The 23,488-nt window shown below is 39.6% G+C and overlaps 1 protein-coding gene across 9 annotated transcripts in view; it reads right to left on the bottom strand.

Moving 5' to 3' along the window:
- The window catches only part of LOC106061485 (multiple epidermal growth factor-like domains protein 6), a 204,020-nt gene that overhangs the window by 111,624 nt on the left and 68,908 nt on the right, over positions 1-23,488 (bottom strand). For all 9 annotated transcript variants that reach the window (XM_056007535.1, XM_056007537.1, XM_056007543.1 and 6 more), the window contains exon 5: positions 10,577-10,681. In XM_056007535.1, the coding sequence (XP_055863510.1) occupies positions 10,577-10,681 (105 nt within the window). The remainder of the gene's footprint in view (positions 1-10,576; positions 10,682-23,488) is intronic.

Here is a 23,488-nt window from a genome sequence, read left to right as displayed (position 1 = left end):
AACTATTCCTTTGAAGCATAGACAGGGTTAAAGGCTAGGGCAGTCTTTCTGTAACGGAACAGCCCGCATATTCCGAGTATTTATCGGAACACTTTGCGTTTTTTCTAGAGAGATTAATTCGTGTGGTGGCCTACTAGTTAATTATTGCAGTAGTTTGTGGAACACCTAATCAGGCCTCGCGGAACACAGTTTGGGAAACACTGTTGTAGTCTAATTAAATTAAATAGTAAATAACATTAACTATTTTCTATCTAAAACATACAAATATTCTACGTTTGAAACCAACAGCCGATCAAAATAAACGTGAAAATGATTTTAAAATAAGACTATTCCATTACTATAATTACCGATCGTAGCTTTTGACTAAACTATTTATATTTAGTAATAAGGAAATCTGAAGAAGAAAAAAAAACACCGATCTGTTTCTGTAAGCGTCATACAAAACATAAATATTATAAACAGGGTGAAAGAGCGCCGAGCCAACAAAAAGCTGAGAGAAGAATCAGGCCTATCTGCAACTGACCTAACCCACCCATGTCACGTATGCGGCCGGCTTTTTAAAGCGAGGATTGGACTTTACATTCCATAGGATACGAGAAATGTGCTCATCTTCGATCACGAAGGAGGATCTAAGATTATAAACAAAACGTGAAAATTCAAGTCCGGAAGTATGGAAAACCCGCGAGAATCCCGCGCATGCGCGTCTCTAATTTTCTTGTTTAATTGTTTTCAAAATCACTTCCATTGTACAAATATAATTTTTTAAATTTCTCTAAGGATCATGAAATAAATAGAATCAATATGAAATGCTTAAATATTTAAGGAATTTATATTCTGTTAGACTAAAACTAAAAATAAAATGGGTAAATATTGAATAAATTTGATCGCCTGCTGGCAATGCACACACTCAAGAGTATGTATTATCGACTCTGGTCTTGAAGGAAGAGGTTTTAAACGCGAGCTCTTCAGAGGCAGAGAAAAGTGATAGCCCAAGGAGACAACCAACACATCAAAACCAATTTAGTCTATTCAGCAGTACCATCGTGTACTAACATTAGAAGAGACACTGAAACAAAACAAGAGAAATGTTTCCCCCCATATAGATCCAAATCTACAACCTAATGGGTTGAGATATACAGGAAAAGATGAAGAGAATTTGGTTACAAAAGACTCAAAAGCAATTTTCGAAGCCAAGGGGGACATAATCACCGAAATTTGCGTGGGTTACGTTCTCTTGGCTGTTGTGGGTTTAGGGCATTAGTAATGGCTGAGAACTGCAATTTTTCTCTGCTGCCCACCCATCGCCTGCTCCGAAGCTGTCATTACACTGTTTGTTTGTTTGTTTGCTTCTTTGTCATGCATTTCCGGTCACAGCATGTGACATTTGTCGATGTTAAATAACTTGAGTTTTTTTATTTGATAGTAAAAGAACAAAATACTTTTAGTAAACTAGAGCGCTTGGCTTCCCAATCGGCGGTCCCGGGTTCGAATCTTGGTGGAGATAGGGATTTTTAATTTCTGGATCTTTGGTCGCCTCTTGAGTCCACCCAGCTCTAATGGATACCGGACATTGGTTGGGGAAAAAGTAAAGGCGGTTGGTCGTTGTGCTAACCACATGACACTCTCGTTGACCGTGGGCCACAGAAACAGATGACCTTTACATCATCTGCCCTGAAGATCGCAAGGTCTGAATGGGGAACTTTACTTTTTTAAACAAGAGCGTTGTAGCCTAAAACTATTTAAAAAACATCAATTCATCCTTTATGGTTAATGGTGGTCTATAAGTTACCATTTTATATACATGTCATAATATTTCATTATTACAAGTAGTCTTTCCTATGAGATTCTGGTGTAACCACGAGGTGGCCTGTCGTATTTTTATTTTAATAGCGGTGTGAAAAATAAATAAAAGTAGACAACAAGCGAGAGATGGCTGACAGTTAGACGCAGTGGCGTAGCTAGGGTGGGGGAGTAGTGGGGAGAATTTCAAAGTCCCCAAGGCCCCCACTTGAAAGGGACCCCCAAATTAGTGTTTTTTACATTAAAAATTAAATATTACGCAAAATGCAGGGGCCCTCCAAAAAAGGTCAAGCCCCCCCCCGGTCCCCCAAACGATGGAAATCTCCTAGCTACGCCCCTGGTTAGAAGTGTATTTTTGGAGTGAGTTCTATCTTGTTTAAATTGTTATTATCACACAGGTGTTTCTATTTTGAAGTTGAAACCTGTGTATCTTTGCTACCATATGCGAGCCGACCCGCGGCGTACCATACGCCGCTATTTGGTGATGGATGAACACTTCCTGAAAGACACAGTTGTCCAAAGGGGGTGCGTGGTTGGGCGACGGAGAGAATTATATATACAGAGAAGAGTACTTGTTCTCCCCCCCCCCCCCATCCACTCTTTTTTTTCTTTCTGAGCCGCGCTCTCTGTCACCGCGAAAGTTACGTGGGGTAACTCAAGTCAGAAATAAAAGAGTTATCTTTCCAAGACTTTTACATTGAGGGTTAGAGAATCAGGTTGCGTGCGTGGTGTCCCGCATGGAAGGGCGACGTAGAGAATTATATATATATATATATAGATAGATATTCAGTTGTGGTATTATAACAGGTTCAAACTTATTTCAAGTGCTGCATTATGAATTTGATACTCCTACAAAGGTTACTAGCTGATTGGAGCTACAAACCAAACGACCGAGTATTGACAGTGCCGCTAGAATGAGAAGTGTATTGTCCACACAACAGCAGCGTCGCATGGACCTACGCTCTGTCTCTAAAGGCTCGCACACGTATTTGCAAATATAACCTTCAAACATACCGGCGTAAAGTCCCTTGGGGCTATTTTTAGATTCACGCGTCAGACTAAACAAAGCTTTTGATAAACGAGTATAAACAAATATGGCAAGCTAAGCGAAAAAAAAAAAAATAAAAACAAATTATAATTTAATAGAATCGCATCAAAGGAGAAATGTTATTTCCAAGGTCAAACATCCAGTGATAAAAAAAAAAAGATACCTGACAATCTTTTTTTTTCTCTATACACAAGCACACACACACACCCTGTGTGGGCGCAAACACACACACACTTACAGGTACACATTCTTACAAACACTCAAACTACCCATAGATCTAATTCCTATCTATTTTGGAGATACCGCCTTCTATAAATAGGGGAGTCGAACGAGATCTTATCTGTGCGTTACTTTGGTAGGTGAGTTTTATATTCTGTGAATTTGAGTTCAAGGGAGATAAAACGTTAGGAACATAATAAGTAATAGAAAAGAGAGAGAGAGAGAGAGAGAGAGAGAGAGAGAGAGAGAGAGAGAGAGAGAGAGAGAGAGAGAGAGAGAGAAAGTGAAGAGTTGAAATAACAAGGACAAAGTAGCATCGTCAGTATTCCTCTTCATGTATCTTTTCGAACCCTCCCTCTTTCTGTCATTCTCTGTTATTCTTTTTACTTCGTCTTGTAATTCTTCACTTTCTCTGTTATTTCTTCACTTTCTCAGATATTTCTTCACTTTTTCTGTTATTCCTTCACTTTCTCAAATATTTCTTCACTTTCTCTGTTATTCCATCACTTTCTCAAATATTTCTTCCCTTTTTCTGTTATTCCTTCACTTTCACTGATACTCCTTCACTTTCTCTGTTATTCCTTCACTTTCTCTGTTATTCCTTCACTTTCTCTGTTATTCCATCACTTTCTCAAATATTTCTTCCCTTTTTCTGTTATTCCTTCACTTTCACTGATACTCCTTCACTTTCTCTGTTATTTCTTCACTTTCTCAGATATTTCTTCACTTTTTCTGTTATTCCTTCACTTTCTCAAATATTTCTTCACTTTTTCTGTTATTCCTTCACTTTCTCAAATATTTCTTCACTTTCTCTGTTATTCCATCACTTTCTCAAATATTTCTTCCCTTTTTCTGTTATTCCTTCACTTTCTCTGTTATTCCTTCACTTTCTCTGTTATTCCTTCACTTTCTCTGTTATTCCTTCACTTTCTCTGTTATTCCTTCACTTTTTCTGTTATTTCTTCAGTTCTCTATTTTTCCTTCAGTTTCTCTGTTATTCCTTCACTTTCTCTGTTATTCCTTCACTTTCTGTATTATGCCTACCCTCTTTTTCTCTTTCTCTCTCTCCTCTTCCTCTTCTGCTTTTTTCTCTCTATTATGTGTTCTCTCTCTCTCTCCCTCTCTCTGTGCCTTATTTCTTCTCTTTCTCTCTATATATCTATCAATTTCCAACTATAAATTCTTTTCATCTCCCCACTCCTTCGTTTTCCCTCTCTTTCGGACACACTCTCTCCCCCCCCCCCTCTCTGTTCTCCCTCTGTCAATAACAAATAAACGAAAAAAAAATCTTCTACAATAAGACAGCCGGAGACAGAAAATCAAAATGACATGACCTCCTCTTCTTCTCCCACCCCCCACCCCCCAAGTAAAAAATAAATTCCAACAATATTTTATTGAACTTCGAACTGTAAGGACTAAATCTGACCCGCAGGCCACTCACGAAGGACCCGCAAATGCATAACTTTAAAGCCATCGTCTGTTTTCCTTTTCTTATTAAGCGTTTTAATGAAGCCTCGTTTTGATTCCACAGGGAAATCACTCTGGTGGATACTTTCAAACATACGAGCGGCTAGTGGGCAGAGGTCAAAGGAAGAAAAATGAGAGAGAGAGAGAGAGAGAGAGAGAGGGAGAGAGAGAGGGGAAAAAAAGAGAAAACATTATAGGCTAATTTATGTCCTTTTTTTTTCAATGTTTCTCATTCTTTATTTTCAAAAGATATTTTTATACTAAATAATACTGACATCTGTGGTATTCTTTTTCCCCTATACACAAAGTTATGATGATAAAATGCTATGCTATGATCTGAATTAGATAATAGCGATGTGTGCAGATGAAACCCCTTGCCATTTGTATGAAAAGCATCTATATAGGGAAGTGAATTTACGAAAGATTGTATAGTACATATCTGAATCGGTTTTAAAAATTAAGTGTTAGAATACATTGTGTGTTGATCGACTATAACTTAAATTTACAAGTGATTTTCCTCCATTCACCTATCCCTTCATCTGTTGACCGTTGGGGCACCACACTAGATCTGTTCCTCACTGCCTTTTCGCCTTTGATAGAATCTCTTGTCCATTCTTTTATGTTGTCTCCCCATCGCTACCTCTGTCTGCCTCTTCTTCTTTTTCCTGGTACTGTTCCTTGAAAAGATTTTTGCAGTTTGCTTTTTTTTTTATAAGAGGTCGAGATAGATTTAGACCTATATTTGTATGCCAGTGACTATTGAAGTAAATGAAGTATTTGAACTTCTTGTTTTGGTTAAAATTCGGCTTATTATTACATTTTTATTAAATAAAAGCTGGCAATGCCTTTTTTTTATCGCCAGTAGGATTGGTGTTTTCCAAAATGAATGACACCCCGAAATGACAATTTTGTCTGTTTTAAGATTTGCATCAGTTTTCAGGTCTTATAATATCTGGACATTTTCATGACTTTTTCTTATATTTTATAATTTCAAGAGAATCGCAGGAACCATTTAATAATAAGTTAAAATGGTTTAATTTAATAATTTACACCTAGAATTCGCATCGCGCGGGGCCTATGAAAGTGCGGGGCCCACTGCGGTCGCATACGTTGCAGTGGCCTAAGACGCGGCCCTGCCAGCACAACAGAAAACAGTTTTTACTTTTTCCTGCTAAGTTCAGGTACCCATCAGAGTCAAAATCGAAGTCTTCAACGGGATTCAAACCCTCGGCAACTCGGTTCGGAAGCTAAGCACTTGCCACTCGGTAACCATGTCATATGCCTAAGAAGTGCCACTCCTTCTGGTAGTGTTCGGATACATGTTGTTGTCAATGATAGGCTACGTCACTGGTGCAGATGATATAAATGTCTTTTGTTTGACATTGTTTCTGTGACAAGCAAGTGTGTCACGTGACAGGCTGGAAGAACCCGAGACCCCCTTCGATTGGAAGGACCTTCGATGAAGTCTAGTAGGGAATCGGCGCCGGAGGCGCCATTATCCCGTTGATGGTTAGAAAGGCTTTTATCCAACCACCAGGCCTGGACATGGGGCTCTTCACCCCTGTCCTGTCTGAGGGCACCCAACGGTAGGCGGCCATATTGGTTGACTGAATGGGAAAACCAGGCCGTGCCGAGTACACAGCGCACCGTCCCCGGTCCTGGCCCACTCGCAACAAGTGGCCGAGAACAGTGCTAACTGCGGGGAGCTTGTCTCATACTCCTATACTGTAACCGCCACAATTCCGTGCAGGGACCGCCACTCCAGCTAACGGGACACTGATGACGGCCCCCTTTGTGGAACGGCGTGGCGGACTTTTTGGACTGGGTTGCAGGTTACTTGTTCCATCCCCACCCCGAGTGAGATAAAAAAAAAAAAAAAAAAGCTCACCCAGGGAGACCAGCTAGTAGGCCTGGTTCGCTACTCGGGCACGTTGCCCTGCCTCATCGTGGCGCCCGCGTGGAAACGGCCATAAGAGGAAGTGGCTAGGCGAAATGGGTAGCAAAACATGACTCCCGTGGGAATGCCCACGGGTAGACGAGAGTCAACCCATAGCACGGGCGGGGTTGTAAAAAAGTCCCCACGAACACGTCCCACATCCATGCGCTGTTCCTCAAAGGGACCGTTACATCAATGGCGGTTCCCACACAGCTAGCTTGGTACAACGAAGGAAAATGACGGTGGCTCCCGGTGTCCTCGGCCTTCGGCCATGTGCAGCCAAGCATGCGTCGGGGCCAAAGGCATTGGAAACAGCAATGTTTTACATAGGCATTGACTCGGGTCCCTCTCAAACAGAACTGTGTTCCCACAGGTTTGTTTTTTTTTACTGTTCGGCTGGACGACCAAACAGGTTTTTTTTCAAACTTAGAGCTCGAAGAGCCTTCGGCTCAGCTCTTAGACATCAACAAGGTTCGCTACTCGTTCTTAGCCTGTCCAGATCCACCTCTGGATGTTTCCACCGGAGGGCCACGCTGAGGCGACGGGTAGCTGGAATTGCCTCCGGGATTGGAAGGACCAGAACTTTAGGCACTGGCCACCACGCCAGATACACGTAGCTCTACAGCCTATACTTAATGGACCTCATTCACCAACCGTAAACAAACAACATTTAGCCACGTGGTGCTCTATCTCTTCTATAGAATTTACGATCTCATGTTTAATTCATGATGGTTTTCACGTGACCGTTTTTTTTTCTCGTTGTTTTTCTTAATAAGATCACGTGACTAAATGTTTGTTTGTTTACGATTGGTGAATGAGGTCCATTGTTCTAAATTAAACATGATCACTTTTTAAGACAGACCGCTGATACGGTCGTCTTCTCAAAATAGTATCAAGAACAGTGCACCCTACATTATCATCATGTCATTATCATGCTCTCGGTTAAGGTACTTGTATTATTGGTTTAAAAGCAAACACAAATTTTTGTTACTTTGTATGTGTGGTATTTTTTAAGTTTGTGTCGGAAGAATGTGGGATTTTTGTTTAAGAGCCAAACCTTAATACAATTACTGTTACACCTTCGCTGTCTTGATTCACCTGTCTGCTTAAATATATTGCACCTGTTTATTTTCTTGGTTGGAGTTTTATTTCTTGTTTCTACAGCCTTCAATTCTTCAAATGTAAACAATCCTTTATTTTTTATTTTTTTTTAAAGTTCACTTTTAGAAAAAAAAATTACACTGTGATGTAAACTAAATTAGGGTTGATGACTGTAATAGGCTCGCAAACTCTCTCTCTCTCTCACACACATTCTCTCTAACACTCTCTCACACATAAACACACAGTCTCTCCCTCCCTCTCTCACACATTCTCTCTCACACTTTCTCATACATAAACACGCACTGTCTCTCTTGTCTCTTTTTATGTCTCTCTCTCTCTCTCTCTCCTTCTCTCACACATTCTTTCTCACACCCTCTCACACATAAATTCTTTCTCTCTCTCTGTCTCTCCCTCTCTCTCTCTCACACACACCATAATATAACTATTTGTCATAAGTTTGATGCCTGTTTATAAAGGTGTATTTAATTCCCCTGCACCCACAACTGGAGGGGGGTGGGGTCCGATGGCGAAGCCCTATGCTCAACTGAGACTGAAAGGGGTTGTGTTACTTAAGTCACGCTATTTCAATTATTATTGACTAAAACAAATAAAGGAGGCGCGATGGATGAGCGGTAAAATGCTTGCCTTCCGTACCGGGGGACCCGGGTTCGAATCCTAGTGAAGACTTAAATTTCGGGATCTTTGTTGTGCCTGTGAGTCCACTCAGCCTAATGGGTACCTGACAATAGTTGGGGAAAAGTAAGGGCGGTTGGTGGTTGTGCTGGCCATATGACACCCTCGTTAGCCGTGGTCTATTGAAACAGATGACCTTTACATCATCTGCCCTATAGATCGCAAGGTCTGAAAAAAGGGGGATAACAGTTTTATATAGTTCACTGTGTCGTCATGTTATTTTTTATCCTCCTGCGACTTAAGCCCTTGGCAAGTCTAGCTAAGTTGTTGACATCTATTCTTAGAGACACAAGATAGATCAGTGAGATTCATAACAAACGAATATTCTTATTTGACTAGAGGAAAGCCTTAAGTAAAATCACTAAATTTAGAAAGCCTTCAGGAGAGAAGACTCGAAAGTAGGGTAACAATTACACATAAAACCCTTTTGTCGTTGAAGACGTGACTGAATGTTTTACAAGATCAAGCTTACAGAAGACTAAATTTGTGTATCTCATGAGTTGTTTAATATGGGCAGAACAATAATAAATTCTGCCTAGACAAAAAAACATTGTATTATAGTCCCATTAAAATTTGAGTTAATGAAAATTATATGCAACATTTTATGACAATAAATATGGTTGATAAAACTTTGCATATGCACTAATATTGACATCATATGATTTGCTAAAACAATGAACAGTGAAAAATGATCTTCAAATAAAAAAACAAGACCTAACAAATTACTCAGAAAGACACAAAGATAAAGGCACATTCCTCGTTCCGTATGCAATGAGAAAGCTGTACAAGGGCTCCTTCCCTAGTGCTATTAGAGCATGGAATGGGTTTCCTGAGCTAGCCAGGAAAACAATAACTTAGCAGAATGTAAGTCATTGGTTAACCTGCATGACGAGATTGACCTAAGTGCACGCGTAGGACGTAATCATCTCCCTTTTTTAAAGGTAACGTCTGTATTTTATAAGATAAGGTGAGAAGAGTGTGACCATAACGTCTCCACTTTCTAAGATCATGAGCCAACTTAACAGAAGATAAAACAATTTCGGACAGTGTGATTAGGCCATATGGCTACACATGAGTACAGATACATTTCTTTCGTTTGATAGAAGAAAATCAATAGACAGCTGTGCTCAGTTTTTCAAGGACTAAAACTCCAGACCTGTCGAGACGGAGATCAGCAAGTCTGGGAAAGTCAAACAGAATATGAGGCACGGTTTCCTCTTCTTCTCCGCAACGGGGCACCGTGAATCCAAATTTGGCCATAACCGCGAGAAATATGAGCCAACAGGACAGTGGCCTGTCCTGCACTGTGCTATAATAGCTTGATCAGGCCTGGACAGCCTCCACCACGGGGAAGTGCGGTCAGGGCGCCTCATGCGCTCCCAGACTCCACGGGTTTTTTGGGACATGTCCCAGCACTCAAACCACTTTTCCATTTTTTTCCCCCAATTTTTTAATAACAAAGGTCTCACACTGTTAAAACATGAAGGAAGATAGGGACTCTTTTTGATGAGTTTCCAGCATGCACTTCTGTAGCCATGTGAGACACTGCACTCGTCTTTAATCTTCGGAATCAAAGATATTACTATTAATTACCTTTTTTTTTAAGAGTAGAATTCAACTATTTCAATTACATAAGACAAAGAGTTGTATGGTTCTCCAAAAGTACAAGGCGCCCATTCACGGGGGTCAAGGCTACAGGAGTGCTCATTACTATTAACATTTCAAAATATTCTCTTTTATTGTTGAAAACATGGCTGGATGTTTTACAAGATCAAGCTTACAGAAGACTAAATTTGTGTATGTCATGAGTTGTTTAATATGGGAAGAACAATATTAAATTCTGCCTATCAAAAAACGAAGAACTCCAATGCCAACAAACTTGAAGTTGATGAAAATTATATGCAACATTTTATGGCAATAAATATGGTTGATAAAACTTTGCATATGCACTATTATTGACATCATATGATTTGCTAAAACAATGAACAATGAAAAATGATCATCCTTGCACTGCTGTCGTAATTGCTGACTATGTTACTCATGCGTGACTGGCTGAGTGAACATGCAGAACGCGCTTCAGTTTGAAGCCTGGACGCCGTGATACAAACTATCCTTGCGGTCAAAGAATCATTCCGAGGAATTAACAGTCTTCACGGTTGACGGGACGCTCAAAACCTACAAGTCACAATTTTACCAATGTCTCTCCAAGCAGACCCCTCTCTCTCTCTCTTTCTTGACTTGCTTACAAAGGCGAGCGCATTAGTACCCACAAGACTAATACAAACACAACACGAACACAGAGTGGCGCTTACCGTACTGGCAGCGGGCCCCTTGGTATCCAGGTTGGCATGAACAGGATGGGGTGTATCCGCCATTGCATTGACCTCCATGATGGCACATGGAGCTACTGCAGAGTCCTGACAGAGAAAAAAAACAGACAAATAACATAAAAACAAGAAGATGACAAAAAAGCTATGGTTGACGACTGTGTTTATCTGATGTCATGAATGCGTGATACAAAGATACAATCTCGGTTACATTTTGTATCTTCTTATATTATATAATACAGACGTTACTTCAAAAAAGAAGATGATTACGTCCTACGCGTCATGCATTTAGTCATGCATATTAACCAATGACTTAAATTCTGCCAAGTCACTGGTTTTACTGGCTAGCTCAGGCAACCCATTCCATGCTCTAATAGCACTAGGGAAGAAGGAGTATTTGTACAAATTTGTCCTAGCATATGGGACGAGGAATGTGACTTTATCTTTGTGTCTTTCTGAGTATTTTATTAAATTGTGTTTTTGTATTTGAAGATTATGGTTCAGTGTTTTATGTATAGTTGCTACTTTACTTTTGAGTCTTCTGTCCTGAAGGCTTTCTAAATCTAGTGATTTTACTAAAGGTGTTACTCTAGTCAAATATGAATATTCGTTTGTTATGAATCTCACTGCTCTATTTTGTGTCTGTTCCAGTTTCTTAATGTTATCTTGAGTTGAGGGGTCCCAAGCGGAGGATGCATATTCTACTATTGGCCTAACCAAGGTTAAATAACATTTTAGTTTTATGTTCTTATTTGATTTATAGAAATTTCTTTTAATAAATCCTAATGATTTGTTTGATTTTTTTGTAGTTTCATCAATATGTGGATTCCATGACAGTTTTTCATTTATTATAACACCTAGGTATTTTGCGTTTTTAGTCTGTGTTACTGGTTTGCCATGAATAAGATAAGTGGAATTTAGGGTTAGGATTTGTATGTAGAGAAGGGGAAATAGATCTCCCCTTTCAGACCTTGAGATCTTTAGGGCAGATGATGTAAAGGTCATCTGCTTCTGTGTCATGTGGCCAGCCTAAAGACCAACCGCCGCAATTACTTTTACGCGACTAATATCAGGTACTTATTAGATCTGGCTGGACTCAGAGGCGCACTTAAGATCCCAATCTTTATAGAACCCGGGTCCTCCGCTTCGGACAAAAACAAGGTCATCTGTTTCTATGGCCCACGGTTAACGAGGGTGTCATTTGGCCAGCACAACACCCAACCTCATTTGCTTTTCACCAACTAATGACAGGTACCCATTAGAGATGGGTGGACTCAGAACCCCCCCCCCCCCCCCCCAAAAAAAAAAAATTGATCTGGAAAGTAAAAATTTCAGTCATCACTGAAATTCGAACCCGGGACCCCCGATTCGGAAACCAAGCGCTTTACCGCTCAGTCGCCGCGCCTTCGGAAGAGCGCGTTATAAACTTTTCAGTTAAACATTTTGTTCAACAATTTAAAAGCAAAGTTCAGATGGAGAACTCACTATTTGGAAACGCAAAGAGGGGAGGGGAGTATAGTTCTCTCTCCTCAAAACCAGATAACTATTTTTCTAAATAAAAAGTAATATGGACAGGAGGGGGAGCTTATCACTTGGCACAAAAATCAGACCGATATGCTCCTTGGTCATGGCGACCTTCTTGTGGGCTTGCAAATCATGTCTTCTGACTGCAGAATAAGAGAGAGGAGGATCCTAGCCATGGAATTCTGATCATATAGAAGAATTCTAAATATCACATAACAAAGACCGGATCACAAACGAGGAACACCGAAACAGGAACACAATCCACTTTTGAACATTGTCGTAAGCGCAAGTATGGCCCTATCACGTGATCTACAGGGCTCGCAAAGACCTTCCTACAGGGAACAATACCAGAGAGAAGTAGAGGCTGACGAAAGAAAAGGTGCGAAAACAACATCAGGGAACGGACAGGAGTGATGCACCAGAGACGACGGCCTTTGAACGCAGCATAAGTCTTTTAATCACAGCGTAGGACAGTGTTTCCCAAACTGTGTTCCGCGAACCCTAGTGTTCCGCGTGGCCTGAATATGTGTTTAACTAGCTACTGGAATGATAGACTAGCACGCAAAATTCTAGGAATGAGCAGATGAAATTTTGCATAATTATTCATAGTCGATGACAATACATAAAATCAATCAAAAAATTAACCAATTAGAGATTACTTAATTTTGCTTTACATCAAAAAATAGAGCTTATTCCTGCAGTATTAAGATATATGGCAGTGGCTTTACCGTTTTATTTTTCACTTAGATAAGCTTTTTTTTAAAATATTTTTTTCTTATTTTGCTTGTTACAATATTTTTTCTTTCTACATTCCTCCCTATGGTGGTGTCTTAATCATTTTTGCCTTGCGCCCCACTAGACAATCGCTGCTCTGGATATAGACGGGCCCAGACTAATTAGCATGCAGGAAAGACCTGAGACATAAATCCAATGATTTGCAGAAAAGAACACGTGATGGGCGTCTGTGGCTTGTCGTACAGGACAATATTTATTATTTATGGTTCTTATTAGAGATACATGCCAAAGATGTACACGAATTTATGTCTAGGAAATATTGCATTGTGTAACTAGGTTAAAGGTCATGTGTATGTGTGCGTGAATGATTGAACTTAGACAAAACGACGAACGCTGCCCGGTCGTGAGCTAATGCGCGCTGGACTTTGTCGTTTGGTCGTCTCAGTGGTCCCGGGCTCATACCCTGCCCGCTGCCATACCCTGTCGTCCTGCGGGAGGTTTGGACTAGGAAGTAGATTATCTTCGACTCGTAAGAAACATGCGAAACATGTAAAACATTTTATAAAAAAAAACATTTACAAACAAAGTCAAACTCATGCATATACAGACTACCTGTTTTGTTTTCAACATAGATCATTATAATTTTTTTTTTTTTTTTTTTTTTTTTTTTTTTTTTTAACGTAATATACAGGAGAAACGCTCTAAACTCTAAAGTAATACAATATTATATAGAATAATTATTTTTAACACTAATAATCTTCTTTAGAAATATATTTGAATAAAAAAAATATTAATTAATTGATCTATAGTTATTTTCTTTTAGACGCCTAACGAAAGTAGAGAGGAGGATCCTAGTAACGGAACTGAGATGCTTCGGAAAGACCCAAGGTACCACCTAGAAAGACCGCATCACAAACGAACAGATAAGAAACAGAATCATAACAGGTATTGGGCCCCACGATGATCTGCTAACTCCTGTAAAAGAAAAATAATGATACTTTTTGATAGCCTTTGGGGAGGAGACAAGTACTGGGGATGAAACAAGCAGCCTTCTTCATGTCTGATGTAGAATCTCTAACCATTGCCATTTTTTCGATACTTTTTCCCATGGCATAGTAGTTGAAATAAAGGGAGATAAAACAAAAGGAACGTTCCATGACCGGAAGCGGAAATTCCAAGATTCAAATTTTCACCAAGAAGTGATGGAGCGCCAGGTGTAACGCTAACCTGGGTCAATATTGACTCGCAGCGGAGATTCGGCGGGGGGTTTTAAACCACTCGACTCCATGGCCGCTGAGCCGTGTGGAACCTGAGCGAAGTTAAACAGACGATACCTTATTACGGCTAATCCGTCATCTAGGGGGAGGAAATAGCATAAAAGAAACAACGAGAGGGAAAGATGGAGATTAAGGCGAGGATTAGCGAGGTCAACAATAACAGACCTTTTTTTTTTTCCCTAGTGTTCTTGATGTGTGTGTGTTCTTGTCTCTTAGTAATGTTTTCTTTACGCGTGTGTGTGTGTGTGTTTGCACTTGAGCGTGTTTGTGTTTTCTTGACGGAGCCAGCGGTATTTCGGCGAATCTTGTTGTCGTATAACGTGGTTGTAAGGTAAAGCACTGGTCATCCAGCACATGACCGGGGATCGATAGTTAAAAAAAAAAGCACACTTGTTGAAATTATGTTCTTCTTGTGCAAATCTCTGTTAAGATGAATTGTATTCCAATGCCCTAATGATGTAAATCATTGTGGGCAAGGAAGACAGTTGCCAGTTGTTTTGGGGGCAATAATTTTGTAATGAAAAAAAAAAGGGGGGGGGGTCAAAAACAAGTCGAGGTGGATATTCGGAAGTAATGAATAAAAACAAAGGGAAAAAAAGCTTTTCTCTCCCCTTCCCACGATACACTTTTACCCAAGCTTCCAAAATGCCCAAAGATATATGTATAAGTACACATTTGGAATGACTTCCCTTAGGGTTATAGGCGTTCATTTGTTAGGTTTTTGTTTGTCATAAATCGCAGCTTATTCAATAAAACCTACATCTTGATTACTTAGTTGTTGTTTTATTTAATATAGAAAAGATCTATGTACTTAATGGCATAGTCTGCACACCGTTTTACAAAGTTCGTCATTTCTAAGTTTAATGTCTTAATATGTCCCCCCCCCAAAAAAAAAATAATAATTTGTCCACCTTTTTTTCCAACCACTAGGGAGGAGCCTAAGTCTTTGTAAGCTTTGATGGCTGCCTGGTCGTGCGGTTTGCACGCTGGACTGTCGTTCAGATTTATCAATGGTCCAGGGTTCAAACCCTGCCCGCTCCCATCCCCCTTCGTCCTGCGGGAGGTTTGGACTAGGAAGTAAACTATCTTCAACTCTGAAGGAACATCCGAAACATGTAAAACATTTTACAAACAAAACAAGACGTGTCCAATGACGTCATACAACAACAGATTGTCATTGAAATGAAAGAAAAGCCAAAAAAAAAAAAAAAAGGGGAAGGGATAAATCAGGTGAGAGTTTCAGGTATAAAACACATGCATCCCAATTATTTGACAGTAATCCACAGTCAGGGGCGACAATAGACGTTCGTCCTCCTAGGATTCTCGCCCCTCCTCCCGGGGCTCAGACCGTGACCTCCGTGTCGAAGGCGCCGCTCAGACCGTGCACAATCTGGAAAGATGTTCGATTGTTTTTGACTGCTTTTTAAGGAGATATGTGTCAATAGTTCTGTTATAACAATAGAGTCCACTTAATTGCATTCCGCATTACTGCATGACAATAGTTTTGGAGGGTGAGGCTCTAGGGGTCAACCAAAATGTACTTTTTCCCACTTTACACTTTTTATTGCAAGGTTGTCTATATGAAATAAAATAAAATTAATTACCTTAAGTTGTTCAAAAATTTCAACTTGATCCGAGAATGGGAAATGGGAATAATAACATGTAAAGAATCCACCCAGACAGACAAGCAGACAGACAGAGCTTTGTGAAGATGGGAAGAATTATGCTTATGATGTAAAACATTGAAGATGGTAAATGTGCTATTGTATGTGACATTTATTTATAATGAAATGTTTAACATGTAAAATAGCGAATATTGTGCTTTGGCATTGTAAGTACAATTTGTGGGACTTCACCTGTGCTTATATTTAATGTAACTCACCCATAAATTTGTATGGCAAATAATTTTACCAGGAAAGTGAGAGCAGTGTGTGTGTGTGATACAGAATGTTTGAATATGTGAGTGTATGTGCTTTACCATTTGATGCGAATGTTAAAACTAAAGCGAATTTCAAGCCACCACAGAATTAAAAGTCGTACCACGAAAGAAAGGGGAACGAAAAAGATTTTTTGGGGGCGGGGTGAGCGGGGGGGGGGCTGTTAAACAAGGACGTCAAAGCTAAGGAAATAATTTGACCTTGTAACCTGCTTGGGGAACAGCATACCCCAGAATGATTCACCGCCTTCATTTCAGCCCCGCCCACAAGGAGACTAATGAACGGCGAATGTAAATAAAAGATTACGACCTCCTCCCCCCTCCCTCTTCTTTTACCCCCTCCCTCCCCCATTGTCTTAAAAAAAAATTAAGATTAAAGTATTGCCAGTCTGCGCTCGTGTTGTCATGTCACTGACACACACAAAAAAAAAAACGTTAATTACATTTCTATTGCCAGAGCCAGGCGCCCCGACCTCCCCTTCCTGCCTGCACTAAGTGTTCCTTTACTAAGACAGCGTGCATGTTGTTTCGTATGAATAGGAAAGCACATATTGCTACCGTGCACTTACAATCCTACAAGGGTAGACCCAGGACCGGATTTAGAGTTGCTAAAGTCCTAAGTTATTTGAGATATTGGTCCCCTTATAAATCCAACACCCTCCCCCCCCCCCCCCCCACCCCATTGGCCACGCTTACGTTTTTTTTAACAGCATCATGTATTTTTTTTTCTCAGGATGATAGAACATTTTCCTGGAACTTTTTGGGGACCCCCCCCCCCCCAAGAAAAAGTTTGTTTATGATGGGATAGGGATGGGGGCTATAGGTTGTGTTGCCTATAATTAAATCCAGCACTTGGTAGACGAAACGGCCAAACATATGTACATTACCTGCACACATGATAATTGTTAAGACAAATGGAAATAAAAATGACGATATTGAAAAATGAATAATAATCTCATGTAACTATTGAAGTTTTGCTATTTATTTATCTGAACTTGTCTGTGAATCATGGTAGTTTGTAGGGCATCTTGCTAGTACCTAAATGTCTTTATAATAGATAAATTTAGTAACAGACATACTTAGACTGCAAACGTGATACTCGCGCATTTAAGTCTCTTGAAAGAAAGCGTGATAAAATACAATCTTCTTCTTCCTTGTTCTCATTGTTGTGTTGGAGCGTTCAGATGACTAGACCAATACATGAGATACTAGACCAATACATGAGATACTAGACCAATATACGAGATACTAGACCAATATAGGAGATACTAGACCAATACATGAGATACTAGACCAATACATGAGATACTAGACCAATATAGGAGATACTAGACCAATATAGGAGATACTAGACCAATATAGGAGATACTAGACCAATACATGAGATACTAGACCAATATAGGAGATACTAGACCAATATAGGAGATACTAGAGGAGATACTAGACCAATACAGGAGATACTAGACCAATACAGGAGATACTAGATCAATATAGGAGATACTAGACCAATACATGAGATACTAGACCAATATAGGAGATACTAGACCAATATAGGAGATACTAGACCGATACATGAGATACTAGACCAATATAGGAGATACTGGACCAATATAGGAGATACTAGACCGATATAGGAGATACTAGACCAATACATGAGATACTGGACCAATATAGGAGATACTAGACTAATATAGGAGATACTAGACCAATATAGGAGATACTAGATCAATATAGGAGATACTAGACCAATACAGGAGATACTAGACCAATATAGGAGATACTAGACCAATACATGAGATACTAGACCAATATAGGAGATACTAGACCAATATAGGAGATACTAGACCAATATAGGAGATACTAGACCAATATAGGAGATACTAGACCAATACATGAGATACTAGACCAATATAGGAGATACTAGACCAATATAGGAGATACTAGACCAATATAGGAGATACTAGACCAATATAGGAGATACTAGACCAATATAGGAGATACTAGACCAATATAGGAGATACTAGACCAATATAGGAGATACTAGACCAATATAGGAGATACTAGACCAATATAGGAGATATTAGACCAATATAGGAGATACTAGACCAATATAGGAGATACTAGACCAATATAGGAGATACTAGACCAATATAGGAGATACTAGACCAATATAGGAGATACTAGACCAATATATGAGATATTAGACCAATATAGGAGATACTAGACCAATATAGGAGATACTAGACCAATATATGAGATACTAGACCAATATAGGAGATACTAGACCAATACATGAGATACTAGACCAATATAGGAGATACTAGACCAATATAGGAGATACTAGACCAATATATGAGATACTAGACCAATATAGGAGATACTAGACCAATATATGAGATATTAGACCAATATAGGAGATACTAGACCAATATAGGAGATACTAGACCAATATATGAGATACTAGACCAATATAGGAGATACTAGACCAATATAGGAGATACTAGACCAATATAGGAGATACTAGACCAATACATGAGATACTAGACCAATATAGGAGATACTAGACCAATATAGGAGATACTAGACCAATATATGAGATACTAGACCAATATAGGAGATACTAGACCAATATATGAGATATTAGACCAATATAGGAGATACTAGACCAATATAGGAGATACTAGACCAATATATGAGATACTAGACCAATATAGGAGATACTAGACCAATATAGGAGATACTAGACCAATATATGAGATACTAGACCAATATATAAGATACAGATACTAGACCAATACATGAGATGCAGTGGTTTCCAAATCAAGTAGCTCTCCATATAGTTTTCTTTCTATATGGGCGTTTTGAGGCCATTGTTTTGTTCGGGCCTTTTGATAAAGAACACAGCTTTGAAGGACATGGTCAGCATTCTCTGGTGACAGTCCACATTGGCAGAGTTCACTAGTTCCAATTTTGAAATTCCGGTACATGTGTTGTCTCATTCTGTTGTGTTTGGTCCTGAGTCGAAAGATTAGACGTTGATCTTGTCGGGATAGCTTATAATAGTCGTCACCTTTCTTGTGATTTGGATGACGGCGTGTCCGTTACTCATTTGTTATTCACTATATTAAAGTCAGAAATTCAAGACACGCGTGTATGTGAAACAGACGGACAGACAGACAGACGGACACACACAAACACACACTAGTCATGGTGCCTGGACATCTCAAAAGTACTTTAAAGCTTGTTAAAACAAATTATTAGATCCATCTCTGCGAAATCTGAGTTCATAAGTACGACCCAAGAACAATGGGCTATATTTAGCCCTAACTATTGGGTGAAAGAACAAAATAACATCTGACATCTTCAGCCCCTCAGATCGCTCTGTACTTGCACATTATCTTATAAACAGACAGCAGACAAATCAAAAGGCAGACAATATAATGCACATCATTTCCCGCCTATCAACTTTGTGTAAACATTTTTTCCCGCTCTCTTTTCCCGTAGCCTCCTGTTTGATCCAACTATTTTACTTTGATAAGGGGAGAACGGGCAGGGGAAGGTAACCCAGTTCGTTTGGTAAAAAAAAGAAAAAGAAAATGTAGTGGGTTGCTGGACCTGAATTATAGACTTTATAGAATGTCATAGATTATTTTCATGGAGGGAAAAAAACAACACTTGACTTATTAAAATTGAATAACATAACATTGATCACGTGGCCTGTTTGATTGAGTTGAATCAAACAAGCTTAAACTGTACGTTACAAAATGGCTTCATGATTATAGAAGATTACAGGCTGGCTTTACATTCTTCTAATCTAAGCATTTTTTTAAAATAAATTTATTTTTTTTTTTTTAATAAAAGTTATAATAAAAGAAAATTGCGAACTCAAAAGTAGAAACTTGCACTCATTACGCCGAATGATGTCTGTGGATTAGAGCGAATTATTTAATGAAGAAACATTTAATATTACAGAGGATACTACAGAAGGATCCTAGGTATCAAATTGAAAGACCTGCATCACAAACAAAGAGATTAGAGACAGGGTTACTGCAGCCATTGGACACCATGATCACTTGCTAACTATCGTAAAAAAAACGCAAGCTTAAAATCTATGGTCATATTACAAGATCTTTGGGGCTCGCAAAGACCTTCCTTCAGGGAACAGTACCAGGAAAAAAAAAAAGAAAAGTCAGACAGAGAAAGCGATGGGAAGACAACATAAAAGAATGGACGGGCCTGCCATTGAAAGAGGTTCTAACTAAGGCAAAAGACAGCGAAGAATGGAGAAAGACGGTCGACGAATCGTGCATGGTGCCCCAACTGCCCAACAGACAAATGCTTTGATGCCCAACCTAATTCGACCCGCCATTTTAATTTCCATTACTCGTCTCACGGGCCACATGACCGAAAAGTTGCAAAAACTAAATGAAATTGTTCTGAAACTATTTTGAAACATGTAGATTTAATACTTAATTAATAGATTATTTGACAATTATATATTTTGTTACGATTAAAAAAATAGCTTAATTCCGCTTCTTAAAATGTGAGCAACAGTGTAGGTAGCTTTACCAACGACTAATTTTGTGGTCTCTTTTTGGTAAATATTCCCATCAATCCTCCAATCTCTTGGCGTAGTTTAACAATCTTTAATTCGCGACTCAAACTAAGAATGCCGCCATATTTATTTTATGTCATTTTATTTTGTTGTTTTATTATACGTTGGCTTATTACCAAGTTCAACAAAAAAGTCAAGATATGTTCACTTTTCCTGGTAGATTGTACATTCAGTCCCATTTCATAAATACACAAATGTTAAAGGTTATGGTATCAATCCATCGGAGAAAAAGCGAGGGCCAAAACGTAGGTAAAGAGACATTTTTTCGAGCTTTTGTTTTGTTTGGAAGGGAGATTTCTGCACTTTGTGACGATGTTTCGGCGGGCAGGATGGAACCACGTAGCGGCCCGGATCTGGCCCGCGGGCCGTAGTTTGGGCTTCACTGGACTGAGGGATAGGTGAAGGTAAAGGTAAAAACATTTAACTCTTTCTCTCCGTAATTATTTGCCACATTCTGGTGGAATCGACGCTGGTATCGTCAGTTAGGAGAGAAAGAGTTAATACTTAAACTCCATGTATTGTGTTGTCATTGTTACTATACTCTGAAATATTGTTGTTGTTATTGTTATTGTTGTTGTTATCGATTGCACAATGAAAGCAAGACAAATATTCAAAACCTTTTTCAAAAAAAAATTCGCAGTTAAGTTTCTTAAATTATACTTTTAGTTTCTTTGTCCTTTGTATAGATCAAAGCTGTTCAGGCGAGCTGCCGTACGTGAAGCGTTTTGTTGTGCTATGACTTGGAATAATAAAAGCCAGGTTATCCAGCTAGTGCAGATATTCGCAAGTGCCGTTAATCAATAGTGGCGATATTTACAAGTGCAGATATTCACAAGTGCAGATATCACGAGTGCAGATATTCACAAGTGCAGATATTCACAAGTGCCCATATCAAGAGTGCAGATATTCACAAGTGCAGATATTCACAAGTGCAGATATTCACAAGTGCAGATATTCACAAGTGCAGATATCACGAGTGCAGATATTCACAAGTGCCGATATCACGAGTGCAGATATTCACAAGTGCCGATATTCGCAAGTGCCGATATCACGAGTGCAGATATTCACAAGTGCAGATATCACGGGTGCAGATATTCACAAGTGCCGATATCACGAGTGCAGATATTCACAAGTGCCGATATTCGCAAGTGCCGATATCACGAGTGCAGATATTCACAAGTGCCGATATCACGAGTGCAGATATTCACAAGTGCAGATATTCACAAGTGCCAATATCACGAGTGCAGATATTCACAAGTGCCGATATCACGAGTGTAGATATTCACAAGTGCCGATATCACGAGTGCAGATATTCACAAGTGCCGATATCACGAGTGCAGATATTCACAAGTGCAGATATCACAAGTGCAGATATTCACAAGTGCCGATATCACGAGTGCAGATATTCACAAGTGCCGATATCACGACTGCAGATATTCACAAGTGCCGATATCACGAGTGCAGATATTCACAAGTGCCGATATCACGAGTGCAGATATTCACAAGTGCCAATATCACGAGTGCAGATATTCACAAGTGCCGATATCACGAGTGCAGATAATCACAGGTGCCGATATCACAAGTGCAGATATTGACAAGTACAGATATTTAAAATGCAGATATTCACAAGTGTAGATATTTACGAGTGCCGACATCCACAAGTGCAGATATTCACAAGTGTCTATATCACACAAGTGCTGATGTTCACAACTGGCAATATCACAAGTTAAGTTATCACTAGTGCCGTTATTCAAAAGTGCATATATTCACAATTGGCGATATTTACAAGTGCCCATATTCACATTGGCCGATACTCACAAGTGCAGATATTTACCAGTGCAGATATTCTTAAGTTTCGATATACAAAAGTACGGATATTTAAAAGTGCAGATATTCACAAGTGGTGATATTCCCTAGTTGTGATATTTACACGTTATTCCCAGGTGCATATACAAGTACCATCACTCACAAAAGCAAATATTTCCTCCTCACTGTTACACACACACTCACTCACACACATACAAAAAGAATCCTACAGGTGCCACAATCATCAGCTAACGTGGGAGTTTAGGGCTCGTGAATGACGTCAGACAACATCGACTTTGCCTAGAGCAGTGCTTCCCAAACTGTGTTCCGCGGAACCTTAGTGTTCCTCGAGGCCTGAATAGGGTGTTCCCCGAACTACTGAAATAATTAACTAGTAGGCCAGCATAGGAATTAGTCTATATAAAAAAGAATAACCAAAGTGTTCCGCTAAAGACTCAGCATGAATGAAGTGTTCCGTTAAGGACAAAGTTTGGGAAACACTGGCCTAGAGGGAGAAAAAAAACACTCGGTTCATCCACCCCTACCCTTTGCACTCATGAAAATCCCCAAACGCCCCCCCCCCTTTACGCCCCCCTCCCCTATTCTCTATAATCGTTATCTGGCTTTCAGAGAACTTACAGAGTGACACGACAGAGAGACCATGTCTTCAGCAATGACACCCGAGCAGTGAGTACATGAATGGGGAGCTCACCAACGACTTAACAAGCAACGCCCCTCCCTCGAGGGGGGAAGAGAGCAGATTGGGAGGGTGTCGACGCACGGAACATGTGCAATAAAGAAACATGCAGGCAGAATGTACCCACTCACTTGTACATCCACGCATGCGTATAAACACGATAACACGAGTCTCTACAAGTACAGGTTTTATGAACATAATACGAGGACATGGGAGACGGAGTCAGTTCATAACTTTATACAGGAGAGCTCGGCTTGTACTTGGGGAATAGGTATTGGAGACTACAAGAAGCACTGAGTTTGAAACT

Source organism: Biomphalaria glabrata, chromosome 13 (genome assembly GCF_947242115.1).
Source record: "Biomphalaria glabrata chromosome 13, xgBioGlab47.1, whole genome shotgun sequence".
NCBI classification, from domain to species: domain Eukaryota; kingdom Metazoa; phylum Mollusca; class Gastropoda; family Planorbidae; genus Biomphalaria; species Biomphalaria glabrata.
Note: the sequence above shows the minus strand (reverse complement) of the source record. Positions and strands in the feature narration are given on the sequence as shown.